A 27,487-nucleotide genomic window follows, 5' to 3' on the forward strand; every position below is an offset into this window, starting at 1 on the left:
TTATTGATTGTCTGAGCAATGTTTCTGCTGGCCAGAGTATATCAACTGCATTTAAGAACTTCTTACCACAACGTTATGCTTCTTTGGTGCAAGCAGCATGTTCATTTTTGAGAGAGCGTCAGAAATCAACAAATGAACCCTTCGTTTCAGTTGGTGGGACTCAACATTCTTTGGTGGGATCTGCAAAGCAAACTAAGGTTTTGAAACATCTATCCAGTCTTGAAGCTATATATTGTGCCTGTTCCAACTACACCTGGTAGTAAGCATAATGATATTCTCATTATGGGCTGCACTAAGCTTCTTGATGATTTCAAGGTTGATGACCATAGATGTGATTTCCACAGAATTTTCATTCAACCACTGATTGCTTTCTACTTGAGATACATAGGTAAGCAGCCTAGCCTTGGAAGGTATGATGATAGTCATGCTAAAGTTGCGTCTACTGTTTTGAATGAAGAAGATATGTTTGTGACTGTTATTAATATATGCACTGCTTTAGTTTTTAAGAATTGTCCATTTGGTATAGTTGAGGTGCCAGAGAAGTGGTTTTTGGATGCCATAAATATGAATTTGGAGACCATGATTGGAAAATGTAGTAGTGTGGAGAAAGAGCTACATGTGGTTTTTCTTGAAAACAGTATGAAGCTAGATCAGAAGTGCTTGGGATATGTTTTGTCTAACTTGGATGCACCTTACAAATCTAACTTGGATGCATCTTACAAATTCATTGAAAGAGGATCTTCACTGGTTCAGTACATCTCAGACCCTGGTTTTCTCGAAAATAATACTGAGCGGTCTCCTTGTAGGTATGAAAATGTTATTTCAGCTTCTCAGAGTTACATAAGCCAATATGATATTGTTGTTGGTTTTCTACTTCTGAACTTGTCTATGTGGTTGCAATTGTTTTCACAAATCATTATACACAATGAAACTACTTCTGCTACATTTTTGTGCGTTCTTGCTGTTTGGACCCAAAATGAGCATTTTGGCCTGACAAGGCGTGTCTTGGAGAAATTGAGCCAAAGTCAGTGGCTAAAGCTATATATTGTCGACAAGTTCGAAATATATTATTTAGAGGCTAAATAAAGCCTACTATGGAAGATTATGCGAGCTGCAAGAAAAGGAAATGATGGAAGCATGGAAATGAAAAGTCAACTTTAGCACATTTTCCTACTTCGGCTAGGAGAAACCGAGCTAAACAAGGAAGGAGGGGTAGCAGACTGACCAAATGAACTCGAAATGAGCTGAAACTCTGCAAATCCATTCTAGACAGCCCAAGGATCATTTCTTATGAAGAGTTCCAGAGGTAGTTTTGAGTGGAAGGACTTCAAACAATCAGTCCAATTTTCTGCAGAAGCAAAACTGGAAAACTGGACCTGTAAGAGGTCCAGCAGCGTTTCCGGCCCAACCAAATGGAAGAAAGCTCTGAAAATTTGCCACAATGTTCTACACTCATTGTGGATCATTTGATGTGAAGAGGTCGAATGCCCATTTTGAGTTCTTGGTGGAGATATAGCTGCAGAAAAATTGGAGCAGTAAGTGCTTAAACCTAACATTCCATTAGTGTTTAAGTGCTTAAACCTAACATTCCATTAGTGTTTAAGTGCTTAAACCTAACATTCCATTAGTGTTTTAAGTGCTTAAACCTAACATTCCATTAATGTTTAAGTGCTAAAACCTAACCCATTATGAGTTGTTTAAGGCCAAATAGTGTTGCTTGGTAGCCTATATATAGAGGCTACAACAAGTAACAAAAGAACACAACAACACAATTCATCAAAACATCTCTAAGATGATCTAAGTTCTCTCTAGAGCAACCTCTCTAAGAGCAACTCCTCTCCTTCTATTTCTCTTATCGGTGATCACACTCCTAGTCCTAGTCTTCTCAGAAGCCGACTTTCAGTGCCACCAAACCCTCTGTCAAAGTGCTTCGGTCCTAGTCTCCTCAGGAGCCGACTGTAGTACCGCGACCACAACGGTTACGGAACCAGCCAAGCAAGGGTAACGCCCTCGCAAACCAGCTAAGCTAAAGTCACGCTTTGGCAAGTTCTCTATACTTCCCTGTGATTTCGCTCTGCTCGACCTACAACGTTGAGTATCGACTTGGTAACACAAGATAAAGTCCTCACCACGAGGGAAAGAAGACCCCCACGACGAGGTTGGTGCTCTCCTCGTCTACAGTCGCTCGATAGAAGTCAGGTCAAGGGACACCCCCGACGACCGCACCCGAACGGTGCTGGCACGCCCACGCAAGAAAAGAGACTGTTGACCAGCTCAAGAAAAACTGGAGCCAAACATTTGGCACGCCCAGTGGGACTACATCAGAAATTTTTCTCTTGAAGCACATTCAACCACCGGACTTCAAAACAAACATTTTGGCATGCCCAGTGGGACAACACTAGAGTCTTTTTGTGTTCGCCATCATTGGGATGCCAGGGGAAAATCTTTACCAAAAGAAATTCCTAAAGTGACAAGATGGCCAATGTTGCCACCATTGGCAATATTGACATTGATGACGAGTTCGAACCACTCATCATTCCACCAGATGCTAGCCTGGATGAAAGGCTTCGCATCCTTACAGTGCATAGTGAAAATTATGGGAAGCATCTGGTAGCTTCGATCTCGAAAAGGGAACAACGAATTCGCGAGTTGGAGCAGCGAATGAATCAGAATGCTCAGAAAGCTAAAGAGCAGTCACAAAAGCTTTTCTCGAGCAGAGACAAACAGACTGCCCAACCTGCCGCAAACATAACATCTGAGTTCACAACCTTGCGCAAGGAGGGTTCCATCTTGGCTACCCAAGTCGGTTCACAGCAAGGAGAATTGAAAAGTCAAGAATCTGCTCGCGAAGAGGTGGTTTCTGAGGTTGAATTGCCTACAGATGGCGATAAACCTAAACGCCTCACTGGAGAATCACAGCCTTACACAGAGGCTGCTTTTGGAGAAGATGATCCACAAGATTGTTCTTCTGACAATAAAGTTGTCTCTGAACAAATATCTGAATTCTCCACTGACCCAGCCATATATGTGGCTACTGATCAGATTCTTGGGGGGCAAGATGGAGCTCATGTTCATTCTGTTGATCACCAAAATGAATTTCTTAAAAATTCTAATAGCCAAGCGGTGATTAAATATGATCTAGGCGACCAAATTGTCGTTTTTGAGGCTCTTGATCATGAGAATTCAAACCAACAAGTGGTCGTCTATAATGGCCAATCTGTGGCTAATTCTATGCCAACAAAGATACTTGGGGGGCAAGATTACTCCTTCTACGAGCTAAATTTCTTCCAATTTTGGCACGCGAAGTATCTTTGTTGCTTTCCTTCAAGCTCTCACAAGGGGGGTTTTCATGCTATAAATTTTTACGCATCTGAGCTTGGAGTGAAGCATAGATGGCCTCCCCCGTGGCCTTCTGGAGGTTAGCTAAACATAGTGTTGCTAACTTCTTTCTTTGTTTTTAATTTCCTGTCAATTTTCAGTTTTCACTTTTATTTTTCGTCATTTATATATAAAAAAAAAAAAAAAAAAAAAAAAAAAAGTTGAATTTGGTAAGGGGTTGTGAATCATAACGGAATAGGTGAAGTCTCTTTTGTTAATATTGGCCTAAACTCCTTATTGATGCCTAGTTCAGGTCTCTTAAGGTTAAGGGCGGCTTTTATTAACACTTGTTGAACTGTCTTCACACTTATGACATTTCTCATCTTAGTAAGTATAGCCTATGTGAAATGGTGTCTAGAAAGGGGACAACGTTCATGACAGGTTCTTGAATCCAGAAGTGCGTGCAAATGGGCCTAAACCATTATGTGGGAGTAGCTCATGCTAAAATGGATTCTGCCTCTCTTGTTCGCCCTCCCCCACTTGGCCATTTCAGTAAGGTTGCCCAAAGGATTTGAAAGAAAATTTGTGTCTAGGCGACTATACTTGGGCCGCATGTCTAAACATTGATTCACCTTGTCTTATTGAATTCAGCTACTATATTAAAAAAAAAAAAAAAAAAAAACATAAATACAACTCTTAGGGGACAATTCTAAGTGTTCCTACAAAGCTACTAAGCCGAGTCAGCGGCTCCGGAAACTTTTTCCAGCTTTGCCCTCGCAGGAAAGGCTGAGCTCAAGGGAAATGTGAGAGCCACCACCGTGACCGCCACCTCCATCGGAAGTAGTCTTCATGTTGCCAAAGATGTCCTCACCATGCATGGGGAACAGAGGAAGGGTTTCAATCTCCATGTTCATAGATCCATAACCACCGTAGTTCCCCATCTGCCCGTTAACAGCAATCATCACACCAGCAGAAGAAGCAGAAGCAGGTGCAGATGAATTGGCAACATTGTCATCACCAACAAGCCCTGATCTTTGCATGGGCGCATGAACATCCGAAGTGGACTTCTTCTTCTGCTTCTCCCGAGCTTTTTGGTTCACGAACCAAAAATAGACGTTATTGAACTCGATCTTGCCGTACCATTTCAGCTGGAGATAGATCCTCTCAACCTGCTCTACAGTTGGGGACCTAACTCCCTTATTGTAGAAAAGCTCCTTGAGGATTCTTATCTGATCTGTAGTGGGAGTCCACCTACTCCGCTTATAAAGCATGTTAGCACTACTCCCGGCTGCTTTGTTGCTTCCTCCATCCTCGGTTGGTTGCTGTGTTTGTGGTTCCATTGGTGATGGATTGAGAGAATGCGAGAATTGAAGAGTGATGATGATGAGTAATTAAGAAAGATTGCTGTTAGAAATATTCGAATTGATGAAATGATTTTGGGATTGGAACTTTGGGTTTATAATGTGGAGGAAGATATAGGCATGCAAATATCCACCCTTGGATGGACGGTCAAAGAGGAGTCAAATCGATGTCAGTAAATCTTAATTAAAGTTGCCCTAAATCTCGGAAAAGAAGGGATTATTGGCGCGTGGGGGAACTGAACGGTTTTCGAGGAGGTAACTGTTCCATTTTCAATATTATCTTCTCACGGTGGAGTTTTCAACAGCTAGTTACTGCGAAGTTAAAGACCCATTAAGAAGATAAAACCAAGAGTTTTGATTTGGGGCCAGCAAGTGGATCCAAAAGATACATATGTCCTCAAAAACCTCGCCGCAAGGCTCTTTTTGACGCAGAGCATATTTTAAAAGTTTATGTTATTTTCAATATACAACTATGGGGGCCTATATTCGGGGCCTTGCGAGACACAATTATTGGTTTCTTACGGATATTTGAATATCAGGATAAGAAAACATTATTGTATTCAAAAAGTGGCTTTGCGGCCAAAAGCAGTACATTCATTACAAAGCCAAAGGTGGCTAAAATACAAAACAGGAATCTTCGGATATCTTTTGAATCTTTCCTCAAGTGGAAGCAGCTATGGAATCCAACGTCGGGTTGAGCCGAGCCATTATCCCAAGGAGGGGCAGACTTCAGGGAAGGAAAAAGAAGAGGAACGGAGCCCTCGCGCCCCTTTACAGGGAAGCTGCTAAGAAACCCAACGTCGGCTTGAGCCGCGCCATTATCTCAAGGAGGGGCAGAGAGTGAAGGAACCGAATATCGGCTTGAGTCTCTGCACCCCCTTTAGCCTTGGTAACCACCATTAGTTGGACGTGAAGTATGGGAACAACCATTCTGTAGCTTGAACCCATTCCTTCAAAGAGTCCATCCCTTCTCATCCCTCCAAGATTCTGTCAAAAAGAGAGAGGGGGAGAAGGAGGTGAGAACCAAAGCCCCTTCCATCTGGAGGGCACAACACGGGCCGGGTCCAGAAGGAAGGAAACAGAGGAGGAAAGACGAACCACAAAGTGGCCTTCCTCCCTTTCCCCGTTTCGCTCCACGTATGGGATTTTCTAAAAAAATGATCTCACATGACCGGAGATCCCACACTAATGGAGCTCCCCGTACTTCTTTTCCCCTGAAAGCCTATACATTCCATCCAGGCTTTCAAAGGTAAAAAACACGGGGTTGCCTAAGATTACGCCATAAGGCCTAACCTAGGCTTAAGATTACGCCATAAAGCCTAAAATTTAGAGGCTAAAGGCTATTTCATGAGGGGAAGATTTGTGAAGAAGGAAAAAAAAGAAGAAGCAAAGACTGAAAGGCCATTTCTTGAATGTTTCAGAAGATTTGTTGTGAGTATTCCCTGCCCAAAATACACTATTTATAGGGACTTCAGGCAAATCTCCACCCTTGGATGGATGGTTAAAGAGTCAAACTGATGTTAGTAAACCGAGATTAGTGATTTCAAATCTCGGGAAAAAGGGACTAGTAGCACGTGAGGAAACCGAACAGTTTTTGAGGAAGCCTACAGAGATTGGCCCGTGAAGCTCAATTTTCAAGCAAAGTTCCTCCACGCTGAGGTCCGCCACAATGGCACCAGCTTCGGCCTGAGTGGCCCGTTCTCTGACACGGGCCAGGTTGCGGCCCATTTCTTCAGAAGCAGCCAAAGGTTCATCAAGTTGGGCTTCTTCTGCAGCAATCGCATTCTCAACAAAGAGCCAGCGAACAAGGCAGATACTTGCTGCTATACACATGGCGAAGCTACCACCAAGGAAGAGAAGGATCCTCATTCGCGATCAAAAGCAGTCTCCTTCGCATGGGGGGCACGCTAAAGTACTGATCTCCTACAACGTGCCCAAGTTTCGTCAATTCACTGCATACCAGACATCAGATACATGGGGGGCAATGGCCTATTTAGAGGCCTATATGGAATCAGTCAAGTAATTTCAGTCAAGCCAATAAAAGTGGCTTTTGGAGCAACAACATTATAAGAGCAGTGCTGATTCAAGACCTCTTCAGTCAAGACAGAGACCTTTGACTTCGAGGTCTGGGGGGCAATGTTTGGACCCAAAATGAGCATTTTGGCCTGACAAGGCGTGTCTTGGAGAAATTGAGCCAAAGTCAGTGGCTCAAGCTATATATTGTCGACAAGTTCGAAATATATTATTTAGAGGCTAAATAAAGCCTACTATGGAAGATTATGCGAGCTGCAAGAAAAGGAAATGATGGAAGCATGGAAATGAAAAGTCAACTTTAGCACATTTTCCTACTTCGGCTAGGAGAAACCGAGCTAAACAAGGAAGGAGGGGTGGTAGACTGACCAAATGAACTCGAAATGAGCTGAAACTCTGCAAATCCATTCTAGACAGCCCAAGGATCATTTCTTATGAAGAGTGCCAGAGGTAGTATTGAGTGGAAGGCCTTCAAACAATCAATCCAATTTTCTGCAGAAGCAAAACTGGAAAACTGGACCTGTAAGAGGTCCAGCAGCGTTTCCGGCCCAACCAAATGGAATAAAGCTCTGAAAATTTGCCAGAATGTTCTACACTCATTGTGGATCATTTGATGTGAAGAGGTCGAAGGCCCATTTTGAGTTCTTGGTGGAGATATAGCTGCAGAAAAATTGGAGCAGTAATTGCTTAAACCTAACATTTCATTAGTGTGTAAGTGCTTAAACCTAACATTCCATTAGTGTTTTAAGTGCTTAAACCTAACATTCCATTAATGTTTAAGTGCTAAAACCTAACCCATTATGAGTTGTTTAAGGCCAAATAGTGTTGCTTGGTAGCCTATATATAGAGGCTACAACAAGTAACAAAAGAACACAACAACACAATTCATCAAAACATCTCTAAGATGATCTAAGTTCTCTCTAGAGCAACCTCTCTAAGAGCAACTCCTCTCCTTCTATTTCTCTTATCGGTGATCACACTCCTAGTCCTAATCTTCTCAGAAGCTGACTTTCAGTGCCACCAAACCCTCTGTCAAAGTGCTTCGGTCCTAGTCTCCTCAGGAGCCGACTGTAGTACCGCGACCACAACGGTTACGGAACCAGCCAAGCAAGGTTAACGCCCTCGCAAACCAGCTAAGCTAAAGTCACGCTTTGGCAAGTTCTCTATACTTCCCGGTGATTTCGCTCTGCTCGACCTACAACGTTGAGTATCGACTTGGTAACACAAGATAAAGTCCTCACCACGAGGGAAAGAAGACCCCCACGACGAGGTTGGTGCTCTCCTCGTCTACAGTCGCTCGATAGAAGTCAGGTCAAGGGACACCCCCGACGACCGCACCCGAATGGTGCTGGCACGCCCACGCAAGAAAAGAGACTGTTGACCAGCTCAAGAAAAACTGGAGCCAAACACTTGCGATTAATTGTGATCCATTATCAGAGCAAGCAGATGTCTATCCAAAGAGTCCGTGTGAATTGGAAGGGGCAATTAATTGGAAAAAGGTTCAAGGATATCAGGTTGTTCTTGGTATAGCAGCATTGAAGTTATACCTCTTTTATGTTTTTACTGTTTGGTCTAGAATTATCGTGGATGTGGTCGTTGCCATTTTATTGTCCAGAATATCATTGATAAAACAACAATATGCATGGCTACAATTTTTGTTAGGTGGATCAGTTGCACCGATGTCAACCGATGATATAGACATTAGTAATATTCGGGAGTTTCTTGCTTCTACCGTGCTTCTAAATAATGTGGAAAGAGATGAGAATTTAATTGCAGCTCTTGCATCGTCTCTTGGGAAAGATTGTAGTGGCTGCATTAAAAATGGTGAGCTTGATCAGTCTTGCAAGAAGATTTATCTATGTCATGATCAATTCAAAGCATTTGTAAGGTCAAACTTGTACATCTGCAAATGGTTTGGGTTGTCAGTGATATGCGTACAGGGGCTTACTTTGTTATTGGCCATAATACTCAAAGCTCTTGGGCTATATCATTATTATGATAGTGATGATGATTATACTCTTGAGAGGGTTTCACTTCTGAATTGCTTGCCTCCTTGTGTCTTTGGCAACACTACTTATGGGTCCAAATATGATATTTGGCATGTACTGATGATCATTTTTGGTGATTATTTGTGGACTATGTATGATCAACCTAAAGACAATATTCTTATTGGAGATATTGAACTACTTGGAGTGCTTGCAATTTTTATCAGTGCATTGGTCCTAGGTGGAGCTCATGATCAATTATTCTGGTATTACAAGTCAAGGATCATGAAGTACCTCAAGGAATTGGCTCAAGTCTTTGACATTAAGAGTCAAATGGAGACTCTGGTGGATTATCAATTGGATACTAAACAGATTTATGAAGAAAGCTGCATTAATGGATCTGTAACAAAAACAAAAGAGATGCAACTCAAAGCTATGGTAATTGACACTAGCTTGGGTAGTGACTTGGATGATGAAGCAGGGAGACCAGTTAAGGTACTAACTGACATAGATCAAGCCTCTCATGCTTGTCTATTTGCATGGAGGACCTTTTCAATTGTCGCCTTTCTGATTCTGGGTGCACTGCTGATATCAGTCACACATGCAATGAGTATCATTGCTGCATCATTTGTTCAGCTCAGTATTGAGGTTGACGGGTACAACAATGATCAGCCTTTAACATGTATTGCTAAGATCACTGGTATGAGCCATCGAATTCCACAAGTACAATGTCACTTGTTGGAAGTTGGAAGACATTTCAGGCTTGAGGTCAAGCTTGTTCTTTGAGCAAGTGGAAATGTTATGATTCTATATTCTTACATGGGCTATCGTTGTTGTATGGGCTTATTTGGGCCTTTTGTTACATGAGTCCAATACTTCTAGATGCTTTGTTTCAGCTTAAATAGTCATTAGAACTTGTAATGGATCATCGAAGAATTATTGAATCAGTTCATTTCATTTGTTTCTCTTAGTTTTCCTTTATTTCCCTTTTGTAATGATGTCGTTTCACGGTTACGATCCCGGGGATCGTAACAATGATCAATGCCGTCTACCTCGACAGCAAGGTCGAGCTCGTGGCTCAGTCGAAGCGACTCGGCGGCCGGGCGTTAGACCTAGCGACCGCGTTGAAGCTCCTGCATCTCTGCTGCAACTTTGACTCGGTAGAGTGCGCCTCGGTGCTTCTCGGCGGACAGCTCGGAGCGACACCACTCGTGAACGAGTTAGATGAGGCCGGGAAAACGCCGCTACACACGGCGGTGGAGTCTCACGCATTGCGGTGCGTGGAGGCGTTGCTGAAGAAACACGCTCGTATTGACCTGAGGACGAAGGACGGTGAGGCACAGCTACCGTTGGAGTTGTCGCTTATTGAGGCAAGGTAAACCAAACCAGTCAAAAATGTGGTTTTCATTTTCTTCTCTGATACGCAAATGGTTTAAGACGTCGCCCAGTGTGCCTGTAAACTCTACAAATATGGCCTGAAATGGAAAATATGCTTTTTCCTTTTCAGCAATTGCTTTTCTTTTGGTTATTCTTATTAGTTTTTTTTTTATAAGAATTTTTTATTTTTATTTTACAGGTTGGATATATATTGGAATCCGAACGATTTCTCCAAGGAAGAATTTGTCCTTCACATAACTGAAAAGGTTTGTTTATTTGAAATATAAAGCCCTGTTTGTTTGGTAGAGGTAGCTCCCAACTCTGTAAAAGGCTAAACAGAGCCAATATTTATTTGGGTTAATTACATATAAGTGCATTTTAGAATGTTTTTTTAGCCATAAGGCCACAAACTAGTTTTTTCCTTCATAAGGCCACTAGATTAAAAAAGATGATATATTTTGGATATTAAAAATCAATATATTTACATAAATGCCACTAGAGTACAAAATCAACATTCATTCTCTCTCTCATCTCCGGCGAGGTCTCCGGTCAACTTCGGCCGACCTCCGGCCAACTTCCGGTGAACTCCGGCGGGTCTCCGGCCAACTCCGGCAACCACAAAAGCTACTGTTCCTAGCAATAAAAGCTACTGTCGCTAGCAACAAAAGCTACTCTGGTGAAATTTCCGGCAACCTCCGGCGATGTCACAAAAGCTACTGTCACCAACAACAAAAGCTACTATTACCAATAAAACCTATGCTCCCCAAAACCAAAAGCTACTATCTTCACTAACAAAAACTACTGTCACCAACACTAAAAACTACTGTAACCAGCAACAAACGCTACTGTCACTAACATCAAAAGCTACTGGTCACCAGCAACAAACACTACTGTCACTAATACTAGAAAGTTACTCTCACCAGTAACAAAAACAGTAACCAAACAGAACAAAAACTACTACCAAGTAGAACAAAAGCTTTTCTCAGAGACTGAAAAAAATATTCTAAAAAACTACGAAGCTATGGAAATTTAAAAAATACAACCAAAATAAAAATGCTACTGTAATAGAGAACATAAAACATATTCAATGATACACAAAATATGCAGGATTCAACAATGATATAACTATGTAAAAAGCTACTTCCATAGTTGTAAAAAGCCACTACCATAGCTGTGAAAATCTAGTACAATAGTTACATAAAGCTACTGTCAATGTTGTAATGCTACTGTCATTTTTCAATGGTGACGCTCTAAACTCATAGACATAATTCTGCCACCTTCAACACGAGACTTCATTTCAATACTTCTTGGTTGGCTGAATCATCTCTTGGTCAAAGGAGGCACTACTCAAATTTACATGATCTTTGGAATCTATCACTGCAAATGGAAAGGAAAAGAATTATGCAAGAACAATGATAAAACAAAATATTAGTATTTGAAATGCAAAAAACAAACAGCAGCGTGTTGCTGCACTACAAAAGTGGCACTTTTTATCAACTATATAATAAAAAACAAGCAATCTAAAAATCTAATAACATAGATACATAAAGCTACTATGACACATGTACAAAACTACTAGATCAGTAATGAAAAGCTACTGACATAGATACTAATTACACCAAGCCAGCTAATTATCCATGTTGGTAGTGTAACACAAATCCCAAACAAGAAATGTTAGAGATACGAAATCACAACAAAAATAAAATTGAATTTCATTCAAAATCATGCTTTTCAGTTTCATAAGCTATTGACAAAAGACCACTTGAAATCAATCAAAATGAAAACAAAAAAGTTACTGACATCAGATTAAAAAGATACTAAAATAAAGATAGAAAGCCACTGTCCCTATGTTGAAAAGCCACTATAACAGTTATAGAAAGCTACTGGCTTGAAATCAATCAAAATGAAAACAACAAAGCTACAGACATCAGCATGAAAAGATACTAGCATAAGGATAAGAAACTACTATCACTGTGTTGAAAAGCCACTATAACAATTATAAAGAGCTACTGACTTGAAATCAATTAAAATAAAAACAGAAGCAAGTTATCATCACTAAAAGTCGACATTCCACCGGTTGGAACCTGAAAAATGAGTGCTAATATATCAAGTTTCATTCTCAGGGAACATGAAAAAGAAATGTTGCATTGTTATTCTCCATTACCACTTAGATAAAGAGTGTAAAAGTCAGCCTATGATAAATTGGTCATCAAGTGAAATCATGTGGATGGATGTTTTTAACCCAAATATATCAACTTGATTCGATGCGAACACACACACAGATATATGTATATATAGAGGTATGAGATGTCCAGGTTATATATATATATATATATATATATATATATATATATATATATATATAGGTATGAGATGTGCAGGTGCTAAACTAGCTTTGGAGAACATATAATTGATATGATTCTAATGAGGCCTGTATTGACATACGGAAGGTGTAAAACCATCAAATGGATTCTTGCCAGCTTTTGAATCTGCTAACAGTTCTCAAGCAGTTTTGATATATGATGCCAAAACCCCTAGACAGCTTGAATTGAGCGGAGTCACCTGTAATGAATTTGCAATCAGAAAAAGTCCCTATTTGTCTTAACACATGCATTGTTCTACATGGATTTGATCTTATTCAACAAAAATTTAAGTCCAACTCTATCAAAACAAACACCAAACTATCACTTTGATCCAATGCCTCCACTTCTTCACACCAAAATCCAATCTCAGATCCCAACCACCAAATAAGCAAAACATTCTACACAAAGAAAGGACCAAAAAACTCCTAACCTGATCAAAGAACACTTTCTTTTCCTCATCATCAACGCCAAGCTCCGCCTAATGTTTGAACTGGTGAATTTGCCTCATCTCCACAAGCACCTTCGCCATCTCCACCTGCCACTCACCGTAAATCCCAATCAAAATCAATACAAAAACCTAATTTCATCTCCATTATCAAAAATCACTAATCAAAATTGAACACAAAATTTACATCACCGTACCTATTCAGCGGAAAGAAGCCAATCAGATCGTTGCCGGAGATACTCAGTGGAGCTTTGTTGAGATTAAAGGCGCCTGATACCACAGCCTTCGTCGGGCTTCGAGATTGTTGCCTAGAAATGATTCTTCGCTGCGGTAGAAACAGGACGGTGCGCCGGCGGAGACGCGATCCTTCCAGCAATTGGATGCCGGCGAAGACGGGATGGTGTGCCGGTGGAGACTCACAGTCATGCCGGCGGAGACGGAGACGGAATGGTGTACCGGTGGAGATGGATAGTCCTTCCAGTAAAAGTAGAGAGAGAGAGAGAGAACGCGATCTGTTTTTGAAAAGATCAGTTCTATCGAAGAAAAGAGAGAGAGGTTAGAGGTAGAGTTGAGGGCAAAATTGGTATGATTCAAAAACAAACTGATGGTTTTGAACCTTAAAGTGGCCTTACGAAGGCCCAGTTTGGCCCCGAGGTTAGAGCAGCTTAAGCTGCTTATTCCATAATTTAAGTTGGATGGGTGTTTGGTAAAACAAGAGGTTGGTGATTATAATCCAATCTCCCACTTCCCAATGCTATAATCCACAAGTTGCAAAAGTGATGCTTTTAGATTAAGGCCCAGTTTGGGATTGATTTTGGAGGTGCTTTTGAACCTGATTCTGCTTTTGGGCTAATGCTATGGTGTTTGGTAAAGTGTGTAGAAGCGGCTTTTGGTCCGAATTGATTCTCCTCAAAGCTGAAATTGAGAAGCAGCCTACTACCAGCTTTGGAAAACTGCTTCATGGAAACACGGAGTGAACAGGATTCATTTAATGAAATTTTACTCTTTTTTCCAATTATGTCCTCATCTTTTAACCTTGACCCAGATAGGGTTTTATTATTCTCAGCTTCTCTCTTCCAGTCTTCCCAGCCTCCTCTACCGTCAAAACTCAAAACACCTTCTTCCCATCGATCGATCTCTCCTGTGTCTTCAAAACCCGATTCCGTCGCTCCTCCGCCACACGCCCCAAACCCAAAGCATTCCCGGACCTTCTTCAACCTCCTTTCGTACTTGGTAAGCTCCTCATCAGAACCACTCTCCACATCGTCCTTCTTTTTCCTCCTCCCAGCATATATTATCCCATTCGAAGTTCATTCTTTTTCCCGGATCTGTTCTAGTCATACAATCTGGCAAAAACCCCACTGACATGAGCGGCGGAGGGAACCGAGTAACCATCAATTTCGCCTAATCACATCTTCGCAAGCCTACGAAGAACCACTGTATCACCGCCTCTCTCTCTCTCTCTCTCTCTCTCTCAAACCCAGCAGCAAATTGAGTCGAAAGTTTGTGTCTTCCGCGAATCAAACTCACTGTACGTCCTCTCCTTCTCCATCTTTCCCCAAATTTACAGTATATTGCTGTTGCAAGCTTCGATTCACTGCGCTTGTTATTGTTTGTCTCCTCTAAAGTTCTTAATTTTCCCCATATACGTCACCTGCAGATCAAGTAGCAACAGATCGAAACAACTAGCTTGTTATTGTTTGGTCAATTTGTGGTATTTTGGGTACCAAATTTCCACACACAGAGATACTGGAATTGAATTGAAAAGTGTCGAAACAACTAGCTTGTTATTGTTTGGTCAATTTGTGGTATTTTGGGTACCAAATTCAATTCCAGTCCCTCCAATTATTTCACCTTCTGATTTCATTTCTTTGATTATGATGCTACCTGGGTTTTTTTTTTTGGCTACTGGTTCTTTTATATGTATATATTTCAACCTTTGCATACTAGTGTGAAATTGATATATTATATTATATCAATTGAACTAGTGATACAATTACTGCTACTAGCCATCTTATTTTCTTTTTCTGTGACTGCAAGATTGTTTATGCTCATGCATATACATATGAGTATCAGTATAATATGCTTTTTGGTCTAGCTGCAAAAATGGCTAAAGAGCCATTAAGACTTCTGGTAAAGACTTTTGCCATCCAAACCTCTCTTATAATATAAAATGACCTGGATGATTAGTATGCTCATGTTTCAGGTTATGGATTCGGTGATTTCTCTCTTTCGAGTGGATGTTACTGGAAGAGGAGAACTTGGAGATCGCCAGGTCAGTTTCACAGGTTCCCTGCAATGCCTATACTCACTTAGATCTTATGCTCTATGTCTTTATCCATAATTTATATGACATAAAGCAAATTATTATCTGCAGCAAAAACTTGCACATATGCTTTCCCTTTTAATAAAGATTGCTGAGGAATTCAATGTTGCTGTCTACATGACAAACTACGGTAATCATTGATTTACCTAGTATGAAGTAGTTATATGTCTTTGGGACTCTGTTATGAAATTCCAACATGTTTAAAGTAATCAATGCATGTCCTTTTGGAGGCTTATTTGTGCATCTTACTGTTGTGCAGTATAGCTGATCCCGGTGTATATTGTAATACTGCTATTGTTCTGATATCATTATGGTGGTTGTTGTCACTGGAAAACATTATTTACTGAATTTTGGTATTGATATGGTTTTTCAAATGAGAGTTTTATTTTGGTATTGACTGAAATCATGGTTTGTGTTATGTTTTGTTTGGTTAGTATGTGTATATATGTAGACGCCAATCCCTTGTCAAATTATTTCAAATTTGAAACACAAAGATCTCTTAATTATTAAATTACTCTATCTGAGTTCATTGTAGTCCAAGTAGATAGATAGTTCCAAAGATGAAAATGTTGGCTCACTATGCAAAAGAGGAAGATGATGATGAAGTCCAGAAAGTTCATTCTTTGTTTATGTGATATATATTAGCTGTGTTCATATCATTTTTTTTTCTTTCTCATCCCCAAATCAGTTCTACTTCTTTGGCTTTGCAGCAACTTCTTATTAACAGCTGACAAATTTTTTGGGCTGCAATCTATTGCTACAAGGTCGAGACCCAAAGACACCATCCTCGTCGTGATGAGGATGGTAATATTGATGAAAATGAGCAAGAGAAGGATACAAATTTGTGTATTAGGAATTTCACATTTCACATTTCACATTTTGGATGTAAATTAATGTCTGATACTTGGAAACATATTTTGCTTATCTATGAATATTCTCAGTTTGTACTTTGAAATGCAATATATGATATTTCAATTGAAATATATGCCAGAACATGCAATAAGCTATAAAAATGATGAATGTGAAATAAATTTTCAAACCAGTGAAATTAAAAAATAATAAAAAATAGAGACGAAATGAATTTCGTCACCCATTGAGTGAGATTTGGCGGTTACCAAAAAATTTGGCTCCAATTTCTGAAATCTATCAAATTTCTGGATGCCGGATATCCACAAATGAAGGGTTATTTAGGACCATATAAAGGTGAGCGGTATCACATTCCACATTTCCGTAGAGGTGATGAGCCGACCGGTCATAAAGAAATATTCAATCATGCACATTCTTCACTTAGAGGTGTTATTGAGCGCACTTTTGGGGTATGGAAGAAGAAATGAAGTATTTTACGTGATATGCCTCACTTTCCTTATGAAAAACTAGTTAAGATAGTTATTGCTACTATGGCTCTTCATAACTACATACGCAGATATGCTCAACGAGATATTGATTTTGATGAAAGTGGAAATTACTCAAGTGAAGAGACTAGTGAAGAGATGGAGGATAATGAACATGATGGAGATGGTTCGGGAAGACAAGAAATGGAGGTGTTAAGAAATGCAATTGCACAAAGTCTAATGAATGCATCTACTTAGCATTTAGTTGGAAATTTCAAGTGACTTTAATTTATTTTGTGTAATGGTTCTCATTTTCACTATGGTCGGGAAATTAATCCAAATATTCTTGACTTATTTTGTGTAATAGTAAAACATAATATGCATATTGAAAAGTTTAAAGTAAATCTTTTATTCGGTCCAACCAAGGGTACAAGAATAATACATGAGAAATTTTTTTATTTGGTATAGTTACATAATCAAAAAACAAAATTAAGTATTTTAGTAGCATATCTTAGCATGTATGCCCATTTTGGTAATTATACCCAGCCAAAGCACTTTTGCCTTGCAACTTACCAAACACCTACAAATTGCTTTTTGTTCTCACAGCACTTTTAAAAACAGTTTACCAAACACCTCAGTTGTTTCCTCTCACAGCAACTTCGGAAGTGCTTCCTCTCACAGCAACTTCGGAAGTGATTCCTCTCACAGCACAGCAATCCCAAACTAAGCCTAAGAGATTTCAGAAGTTGAGATGTGTACCTATATTGCCCTCATCTATATCCCAACACTGCCGAAACTGGTTTGAAGATGGACTGAGGATTTGATGCCTACAACCCAGCAAGTTCATGACTTCCAACTCCAATCGTGGTCAGCTTTCTTCTACAGATGCAACGAAGCCAGGAGTAAGCCGAGAAGAGCTGGAAAAGTCGCCGGCGTCGAGGAACCGCGACGAAGATGAGAATTCCCAAAAACGAAAATCATCAGAACCTAATCGAATGCAGAAAATAATCACACAGGCATGTAGACCATGACGAGAAGATGAGGTTTCATACCACATGTAAGCCAATCGGTGGCCGGAGTCGCCGGAATTCGCTGAAACTCGCCGGAGCAGTCGAACCTTCTCACCGTCGATTCTTCTTCGTCGTCCGGTGCATGGACAATCAACGGCCACATACGTGACGGGTACGATGAGACGAAGAGGATGGTGCCCGTGCGCCGTCGTGGGGTGGCCAGAGGTGAAAGTTCCGGTCAGGCTTCTCTTCCGGGTCGGTGGCCTTCTGACTCCAAGCTCCCTCTCTCTCTCGAGCTTTCTAGGCCAATATGGTCCATTTCCTTTCCTTTTAAAGCCAAATCAACGGACCAGATTGGATGGTGGAGGAAATTGACGGCTCAGATCGCGCCACTTGATTTCTATTTCCTTAAATAAATTTTCAAAACACCAGAACTTCGGAAAGTCACGATAAATAGTCTGGGTGTCCAAAAAATTCTCCGAAAATTTCCCAGAACTTCAGAAAGTCACGATAAATGAATGAGTAGACTATAACTTATAAAGATAATAAATGTTATTATTTCTGAAAATATATATAAGTAACATCATTTTAACATCATGTCCTTTTTGGTCATTTTCTAAACTCACAGAACTTCTATACTAAAGTTTACCAAACACTTAAACACTGCTTTTGTACTCACAGCACTTTTAAAAGCACAGTTTACCAAACACCCAGCTACTTAATTTCACAGCTGATTATTCTCACAGCACAGCTAAAGCCGATTTTAAATTAATCACCTCGGGGCCAAACTCGCCCGAAGACAAAAAGAGTTAAGTGGCCTTCTGGCTAATTAAGGTTTCAAAATGACAATTATGAGTAATTTTCTATATTTATTTTGTAAGCGGATAAGAAACGACGTGTCGCTGATTGATGCAGGATTTGAGCATCGCTGAGGTGGCTTATTCATACGCTGTTCAAGGGCGCGTAGCTTCTCTGACGGCTCTGCTCATCGTCGCCGCCGAGAAGGTTATCGATTCCGTGTTGGAGTTGCGTAATTCCAAATCGGGGTGCAAGGAGAAGTTGACTATCTACGAATGCCTTATAAGGGAGGCTTTGGCCCTGGGCGGCAGTACAACGACGCCGTTGAGGAAGCTCTTGCTCCACGAGAGACCTGCTTCAGCTCTTCGGAGCTGTAGTTCAGAGCGGTGGTGGAGACAAGAAGGTGACTTCGCCACTCATCCGTGCAGCTCAGGTGAGTGGGCATTGCATCAATTTGCTACTCTGTTGCATCAATCTGCTAAAAAAAAAAGGTGCATTGCATAGTTTACGGTAGTGTGGGCATTGCATCATAATAGTGTTCTGGCTTATGGTGATGATGACTGACCAAAGGCTCTTCGTCATTCGTCTTCAACTTCCAGCATGCATAGTTTATATATGGTAATTTTCTGTATGAAATGCATAGCTAGAAGAAACTATGCATACTGCTAGTTAATCCATACCTGTAACATCTGTATAAAATGCAAATACTATATATGCATAGTAGTTGCATGGGAACAAATTTTCTGATTGAAGAGCTCTGTTTTTAAACATTGAGGGAGCAATTATCATATTCAGTACTACACATCAATGCAGTGTTAGGATGATACTATGATATGTGACCACAATTCGATGAAATTTGGTTAGGGAGGAGACAAAGCTGTTATCCAGCTGCTTCTGAAGACAAATATAGATGTCAATGATGCTGATGCAGATGGAAATTCTGCTCTTCATTGGATACTTGCGTCATCGATATTGTCGCATCCACAACAGATAAGGTCTCTCTCTCTCTCGCTCTCGCTCTCTCTCTCTCTCTCTCTCTCTCACACACACAAAGACGCTCATGCACACAGTTTAATTACCTTAACAACTTTCTGTTTCTTTCATTCCCAGTATTATATTACAACTTTCTGTTTCTTTCATTCCCAGTATTATATTGCTTCTTCTAGAGCATGGTGCTCTCGTAAGGCAAAGGAATAAAATGGGGTTGACAGCATTTCATATTGCTGCTGGTAATGGTAATTCCAAGGCCCTTGAGGTATCATATGATTCTCTTCTACTTAATTTTCTTAACGAGTCAACTTCCTTGGCAACCACAAATACATTAGCACCCATTAGATTTTCTTGAAACTCAGTGGCAGTGACTTTGAACCATTGACAGATCCTTCTGTTGGAAGACCCGTTAGCTGTCCAATATATGACGGAAATGAAAGAAACCCCCCTCTTTTTCGCTGTGAAGAATGGGAGTAAAGACTGCACTGAGCTTCTTTTAACATGGGGAGCAAATAGTGAAGTCCTTAACGTGCGGTAAGGAACAATGAAAAACTTCTTCTCCTTCTTCAGTTGTGTATGTATCTTTCCAGTAGTGGTCTCTAGAGCGGACCACATTAGTTGAAAGTTTGAACTCTAACATTTATTTGTACATGTATCCACATGAATTTCTGCAAAAACTGTTAAAATATCAGTGGGCAAAAAGCTATAGACCTGGCAACCTCTCAAGATATGCGTGACATACTGCTGAACATAACCACTGTTAGCCTCGGTTAGTTCATTATCGATATACATGGAAATAATATGTCAAGCAACTGTTAGCCAGCTTCTGTGTATCTGATTTAACTTGCCCAAATTTTCATGTGCAGTTAATCAGGCCTTCCCCAATCAACATAAATGTACTGCCTTAGAGGTGACAGATGAAGACACCACTACTGAAAGGTGAGCAATGTTACATGCAGCAAAGTTGTTTGTTATGTTTTTCTAAGAAAAGAAAGATGCTCTGTCTTATGTTGTTTTGTCACAGCAGGCATTTGCTTGTGCATGTTTATATGTTTACTCTGTTCATAATTCTCAAGTTTCTACTGCCTGCTAATGCTAGAAATGTTAACTCAATCACCAAGGCAGAAGCTTGTAAGTACTTTGAATCTCATCAAGGATATGTCAGAGGAGTTCAGGATGGAGCATACCAGAGTCATTCTTATGCTGCGAAACAACTCAAACGCAAAATCTTTGTTGTAGGACTTCCTCCTTCAGTGGACTCTGGTAATGCACCTATGAAACTTTTGTCTAAATAATTTAAGTTGTATTAATTATGATTATGAAGCAGGATCAATGATCTAAGTAACAGATATATACAAGTTTACTTTTCTGGCTAACGTAAATCTGTATTTACTTTGTGAGGCAGATGTTTTGGGAAAGTTCTTTGAAGAGTTTGGATCAGTGGAAGATGCTGTAGTTATTGTAACTCAGATAGAAAAGAAGATACAATCTCGAGGCTTCGGTTTTGTCACATTTAGAGAGGAGAAATCTGCTTTAGAAGCCATGCAAGCGAACTGCGTCACCATGCATGAGAGGCAAGAAAGTTGAAATAAAAAGTTTGATTCCAAAATTGGTTTTCAGAGCTGAGTTTGAGAAAATGTCACCTCAACAACGAGAACAAGATAAAAATTTTCAACTTCCACTGCAGACGTCGAACGAGTATATTATGGAAGGTGATAACCCTGAACAAGGTTCTTGCGCTGATAGATTAGTCCTTGGACAACCAGCGGCATGTTCCATTGAACCTCAAGCTCATGTGACCAAGAGCTCTGAGGACCCAAGCACTCCTACATGGCTAAAGGTTTTCAAGAAGTGGTTTCCTGGGTTCTTACAAGGTCTCCTGAAGCACTCAAAGTATGCTCTCTCTTCTCTAAAAGCTGATTTCAGGGCTAAATTTGGGTTAGAACTGGATCATTCATCTGTGGGCTACTCTAAGCTCAGTGACTTCCTGAAATGTTTCTCCGATTTATGTACCGTTGAGATTCCATATGCAAACGTAGACCACCTAGTCACATGATCGTCCGGCCAAATTTTTTTAGGCCTCCACGCCGACTCCTTCATACACTCAGAACACCTCATACTCTGTCATTTTTGCATTGATTGAGAATGGTGGTGATTCAAAGTGTCTTTTAGACCTCTCAATGGGCATTGGTGGTGAATATTCAAAATGTCTTCAGGATCATTCAAATTGTTTTCATGACCATTCAGTTGCCGATAGTACTGATTCAAAGTGTCTTCAGAATCTTTCAATTGCAGCCGGTAGTGATACAAATTGTCGTCAGGAACTTTCAGCTGACAATGCTGCTGATTCAAGGTGTCTTCAGGACCTTTCACTGGACTTTGGTGGTGATTCAAAGTGTATCCAGGACCTTTCCATTTGCAATGCTTGTGAAAGGTGTGGCTTAAATGTCACTAGCTATGGGGAAGAGAAATCGTCCTTTGGGTACACTAAAGTGAAGAACTCAAGGTTCCTTCAATTCTTGAAGCCAGATCCTGTACTCCATGGTCCGATTTATCAGGAGAAGCTACATAGAGAGACTAAAGGGACTACTATTATTGCTTGGGTTTTAAACCAAGCACCTGCTGTAATGGCTGGTTTTGATTCCAGGATCACTAAGCATGATGAACTAGGTAAAATGCCTTTTCTTTGTTGTTTATGTTTTATTTATTCTCATTAACAAAAATTTTATTTTTTCAGTTTCAGATACATCGAAAAAATTTGAAATCATTAGTCCAAAGATACTCGCATTAGGTGCAGGAAGCTATTATGATATTAAGAAGACATTTAATATTATGAAGTACTGCATTCCAAACAAGATTATGAGACATCTTGAAGTCATATTTAAGCTAGGAGAGTATGCTCGTGATAGGCCCGTGAGAAAGAATGTTGATTTGTATACCTGTTTTATTCTTGGTGTGCAGTCTGAGGTAATTGCTTATCTACTTCAGTTAATTGTTAATTGCTTAGTGATTTATAGTTTGCTAAATTAAGTTTTATTTGTTAAATGAAGGAACCAACCCTTTATCGACTTGACAGTGACCTTGATCCTCCTTTAGAGAAATGTGATGGTGTAGAATTAAGTGGCACCGGGGATCTAGCGGCTTATGAAGCATTGACAGAAGAAACGGAGGAACCTGTGGAAGGTTTTCATGTAGAAGACACACATAGAAAAGTTAAATATGCATTTCTTAAGGCAGCTCTAACCGATCCCTCTACCGGTGGTATTATAACTGGTAAATATTGCTTTTTTCTCTGCTTTTTAATTTATATTGTTTTGGAGTGTTTGTCAATCTAGTCAAGAATTGTTTTGTGTGATCTATGTTGTGCTAGTCTTGTAGTCATGGATGTTATGCTACATTAAGTTACTAGAAATACGCATTCTGGAGAATAATGTAATAGACTAATGTCTTCTTTTGATTTCATTATTTTGATTGAGATTTAGTACTCTTCTGAAATTAAGTTATTAAACACCGTTTTCACCTTGATTTTCAGAATTTTTGATACATGTGGTTTTTGGCTGCGTATGGTTATTATCTCTAAATACTGATAAACTATGTTATATATAAATACTATACGTATATTTTCCCTTAAGAAACATACACTTGATGTATGGTTTTGTGTGCATTCACACACCAGAGTTTTATTGATAGTATTTATATTTCAGGTACTATACAGAATTTCATCTAAAACCTTGTTTGCAGATTTTTGGCTTGTCAGAAGAAAACCACAGGTTATATATTTATGGGTCACACTATATGTATAAATAATAATAAATGGGGGAAGGATTATACATGGTTTTTTATTATTAAAGCCGTTTTCCCTTTGGATTTGAAATTGATCATTACAAATGTAAAATAATTGAGTCTTCTGAAATTGATACCATGCTTTTGGTTCTCTTTTTTTTTTTTTCACTGTTATATGGATTCTTTTATTTCCTGATTTAATCAGAAAAGGTTAAGAGTAAGAAACAGTGGGAGTAAAAGATTTTACTTATCTTTTATATTTTGAAAATCTTAAGTTTGCCTGATAGCTAGAAATGGAAGTTTGGATATCTTCTTGTTTGTGCAAGAGTAAGAAAATTTCAGTCCTGATATTATTTTTGAAGCCAATGAAGTTTTACATGTATCTTGAACAATTGATTTTGTTTGGAGTACTCAATATTTAAGTTTTATTGTGAGGTTCCTTATTGATAAGGATATTTCTTAAGAATTGGTGATGTGTGATTTTTAAAGTTTAATTAATATGAGGTTTGAACTCTGAACAACCTTTTCAAGTTATGTTGTATATGCACTTGTCTATGAAAGTTACAGAAACCTTGTACGTTTTAGGGTTAGTGGGAGTAATTTCCTGGCGAATTAAACCTTTAGAAACTTTTGAGTTTACCTTTTTGTCAAGTTGCTGACTGTTCTTTTAAAAGTGCATTCCAATTCAAATGGATTTAGTTTTTCATCAGTATAAGTTGAATTGTGCCAACCTGTTATTTGGTTGTTATATACAGATCGATTAAGTCGATCATGCCGAATTTTTTGTTTTGGCTTATGTATGCTGTCAGACAGTGTTAAGGTTTAAAGTCTCATAAATGGCTTTTGTTAGCTTCATGTTGGTAGCTAATGTTTTCAGTTATAATTCCTTGGTATTAAGTTTGGAATTTGATTACTGCAATTCAATTGTCATTGTGGTTTTCATTATATATGTTATGTTTACGTACAGTGGCATATATTGATGATGATGGAATGGAAAGAATGTCCAGCAATACGGTTGTAGAATTGTATATACAATTCTATGACAAGTTCCGTTCTCTTGAAGACCGAATTGTGTTTCTATTTTATGATAATGTTCAAAAGAAAAAGCTTTCGTCATTTCTTGGGTAATTTATTTTCCTTCATATTTCCATTAATTTTCTTACATTACGAATTAATATTTATTATAATCTCTAAACTCTTAATTAATTGGCAGGTGATGTCAGATTTCTGTTTTTGCTATATATTATAAGAAAACTTGATGAACACCACATTGTATAGAACTTAAATTCATTATTATATATGATTTAGTTCTGAATTCAAATGTCATGTATAAGTTAAGGACTTAAGAAAAGTATTCTAGTCCAACTTATCACATTTGTTAGAATTTTGAAATTCATAAATACAGTTATGAGTATTATCTGGTTTTGAAAAAGGGGTTGGAATGCATTGTCACTTTCTTGATGGAAGAAACTGACACTGCTATCATATATAAGATATTTTGGTCCATGCTGATACACAATCTTTTCTCATCATTTTATTAGTCTCATTTGCTAACAAGAAAACTAAAGGTCGAATCAGAAGAAGACTAAAGATGCATAACTCAAGATGCATCATGTAAGATTACTTTGTTTATATTGTGCAGTTTATACATATTGTAAATTTTTAGCAAACATCCGGCTACAATAAGGAAGATTCTATTTAAATTACATCCTATTTAATCAGAAGGGTAAAAGAGTCAAGTTAAAGAATGAGAAAATTCTAAATTATTGACATATACCCTAAAAGGAAGGTTCAATTATGTGAATTGGGTGTAGATTACAAAAAAAATATATGGGTGGGTTTTTCCTAATACAAACTTTAGTTTTTGGATTTATATCTAATTTTCTCATACCTAATCTTGTTGAGATTGTGGTGAGGTGAAAAATGTTATGTTTTGTGTGATTTTTGATCACTATTGTTTTGTGATGAGGTTTTAGGAAAATAAATGAATTTGGAAAAATATATAGAAAGGATGAGGTTTGATCACTATAAGGAAGGTTCAATTATGTGAATTGAGTGTAGATTAGAAAAAATTATATTTTCGTAAGAGCAAGTTCACCCGTTGGGTCACTAGATCAGGGTCATTGGTCACTGGATCAGACACTGTAATGTTTGTTTCCACCCATTGGATCTAGGTCCTGGGTCAGTTTCTAAATTGACCTGGGTCACTCTGTGTACGTCAGTTTATAGGGCAAGAAACTGACTCAGAGAGTGACCCATGTTAGTTTGGAAATTGACCTAGACCCAACGGGTGGAAACAAACATAAAAAAGTAGTGAACAGTGTCTGACCCAGTGACCCTGACCTGGTGACCCAATAGGTGAACTTGCTCTAATACAAGTTTTTTGGGTTTATATCTAATTTTCTCTATTTCAAACAGAGTTGCTCATCTAAGGGACAATTTTAAAAAGACCATAAGGTCAAGTGAATTTGATGGCTGAGAATAAATACACAGTTTTGTTTTTGTTTTCGAAGATGGCCAAAGGCACCCGTTAGATAACAGTAGTAGTGCTCCCACCCGAAATATTATCACTTAAGTTTGGAGAGTACAACGGGGCATAGTTTTTTTTTTTTTTTTTTTTTTTTTTTTTTTTTTTTTTTTTTTTTTTTTTTTTTTTTTTTTTTTTTTTTTTTGAAAACTAATGAGGATTAGGCGATATTAGCTTCTCTGTAACGGTCAGAAAGAGGCACCAAGGCACCCACACAACCCCGAAGGGGACCATTACAACCGGAAGCCCACCGCCCGTCCCTCAAAAGTGAATTTATTAAGAAGGAAACAAGATACAGAGAGAAGGGTGGGGGACTAGGCCTGACCACTCCTATACATATAACAAACATAAAAAGAGAACAACCACAATTAAGCAAACCGGTAAGTAGTACGTCCAGAAAAATCCTGACCAAAAGAACTAATCAAGAAATGAGGGATTGAATCCCACCATACTGACCCACTATTCAAGGCACCGTAGTTAGCCAACTTATCTGCAACTTGATTTCCCTCCCTGAAGACATGAGAGACGTGTACCTGAAACTGGCTGATCGAATTAAGGCTATTCATCCATTGCACCCGCAGCCTCCACGGGGTTAAGCATGGCTTTTTAAAGTATTGTAAAGCCAACATAGAGTCTGTTTCAATCCACAAAGGGAACCAGCCTCTCTCTTTTGCCACCTTAATTACCTCAATCACAGCCAATAACTCTGCATCTATGGCACAAGAGACCTGAGCATTGCAAGAAAAAGCACCCAAGAAGGCCGCATCGCAGTTCCGGAAAATCGCTCCATAGCCAGCATGGTTAAGATCCCGGTAAGAACCATCAGAGTTAGCTTTAAACCAGCTTCTAGGGGGGGATTGCCAAATCACTGGAATGAAGCGGGGGGCCGAGGGAAGAAGAGGTGAAATGCCCAAGTAGCCAAAGATGGGAATCTGACTTGAGGGAGAAGAGGCGGAGACAAAAGCTAAACCTGCAGATTCTTTTATGGACAGTAGGAAGAACTGTTTGAATCTAGAGGGGCAACACTCTCCACCTTCAAACTTTCTTTTATTACGTTCACTCCACAGGCACCAAAGTAAGTTGCAGACAGATATAAACCATAGCAATTTTGAAGATTGATTAAGCATAGAGAGGGTAGCATCAAGAAACAAGTCAGGCAGGGATGTACCTGGAGGGATAAGAAGCCTGAACATTTGATGGAGCCAAGCCCAAGAGGACGCGGCAACCACACACTCAAGAAATAGATGATCAATAGTTTCACTGTGTCTTCGGCAAAGATAACATCTTGAACAGAGCCTAGTACCACGACGCTGAAGCCGTTCATCGGTAGAAACTCGATTGAGAAGGGTTTTCCATGCCACCATGCTCTTTCGAGGTTGGATGGCCTGATGCCAGATCCGCGCACACCAAGGAGGTGCTGGAATGGGAGGAGACAACACCTGGTATGCCTCCTTGGACGACAAAGTGCCAGATGATGTTTCAGTCCAGATCAGTTGGTCCGGGGCAAGATCAGACGATATTGGGACTGCATTGATAACTTGGGCAACTTGGGGAAAGGCCCTGCAGAAGCTGGGGGGAAGGTTCCACTGACCATTCAAGATGAAGTCACCAACCTTGTCATTAAGGAGCTTCCTGACTTCCTCCTCATAGTCTGTGGAGTGAATTACTGCCTCACCTAACCAATTATCTTTCCAAAACCGTATTGTAGAACCATCTCCCAAGAGCCATTGCACCCTTGCAAGAAGCCTTGGCCATAATTTTTTTAAACCAAGCCAAATGGCAGATTTCTTATAAGACGAACAAGGGTGCAAACCCACTTGCAGAAAACGATCATGAAGGAAC

At 39.5% G+C, this 27,487-nt stretch overlaps 4 protein-coding genes and 1 long non-coding RNA gene across 5 annotated transcripts; 4 read left to right on the forward strand and 1 right to left on the reverse strand.

Moving 5' to 3' along the window:
• The first annotated feature begins 250 nt into the window (after positions 1–250).
• Positions 251–9,658, forward strand: LOC133736704 (uncharacterized). Its single transcript, XM_062164296.1, has 3 exons — positions 251–388; positions 527–806; positions 8,148–9,658. Exons 2-3 carry the CDS (start codon positions 668–670, stop codon positions 9,479–9,481), a joined length of 1,473 nt encoding a protein of 490 aa, XP_062020280.1. The 5' UTR covers positions 251–388; positions 527–667; the 3' UTR covers positions 9,482–9,658.
• A 1,481-nt stretch (positions 9,659–11,139) lies between these two features.
• Positions 11,140–13,216, reverse strand: LOC133736710 (uncharacterized). The gene is made up of 4 exons (XR_009859670.1): positions 13,078–13,216; positions 12,866–12,970; positions 12,518–12,634; positions 11,140–11,449 (listed from the first exon to the last, which is right to left on the reverse strand). It is a non-coding gene; the product is annotated as an uncharacterized LOC133736710 (long non-coding RNA).
• Positions 13,217–13,825: 609 nt separating this feature from the next.
• On the forward strand, positions 13,826–15,816 carry LOC133736709 (uncharacterized). Its single transcript, XM_062164305.1, has 5 exons — positions 13,826–14,113; positions 14,921–15,013; positions 15,087–15,155; positions 15,258–15,336; positions 15,466–15,816. Exons 1-5 carry the CDS (start codon positions 13,841–13,843, stop codon positions 15,468–15,470), a joined length of 519 nt encoding a protein of 172 aa, XP_062020289.1. The 5' UTR covers positions 13,826–13,840; the 3' UTR covers positions 15,471–15,816.
• Positions 15,817–18,456: 2,640 nt separating this feature from the next.
• LOC133737033 (uncharacterized) lies at positions 18,457–21,391 on the forward strand. The gene is made up of 10 exons (XM_062164668.1): positions 18,457–18,778; positions 18,882–18,952; positions 19,210–19,340; positions 19,492–19,600; positions 19,724–19,869; positions 20,028–20,104; positions 20,202–20,274; positions 20,435–20,598; positions 20,741–20,909; positions 20,944–21,391. The coding sequence occupies exons 1-10, from the start codon at positions 18,457–18,459 to the stop codon at positions 21,389–21,391; spliced, it is 1,710 nt and encodes a 569-aa protein (XP_062020652.1).
• Positions 21,392–21,514: 123 nt separating this feature from the next.
• LOC133736706 (uncharacterized) lies at positions 21,515–24,458 on the forward strand. Its single transcript, XM_062164297.1, has 5 exons — positions 21,515–22,005; positions 22,073–22,302; positions 22,386–22,608; positions 24,086–24,242; positions 24,332–24,458. Exons 1-5 carry the CDS (start codon positions 21,516–21,518, stop codon positions 24,333–24,335), a joined length of 1,104 nt encoding a protein of 367 aa, XP_062020281.1. The 5' UTR covers position 21,515; the 3' UTR covers positions 24,336–24,458.
• The last annotated feature ends 3,029 nt before the right edge of the window (positions 24,459–27,487 follow it).

Source organism: Rosa rugosa, chromosome 3, assembly GCF_958449725.1.
Source record: "Rosa rugosa chromosome 3, drRosRugo1.1, whole genome shotgun sequence".
NCBI classification, from domain to species: domain Eukaryota; kingdom Viridiplantae; phylum Streptophyta; class Magnoliopsida; order Rosales; family Rosaceae; genus Rosa; species Rosa rugosa.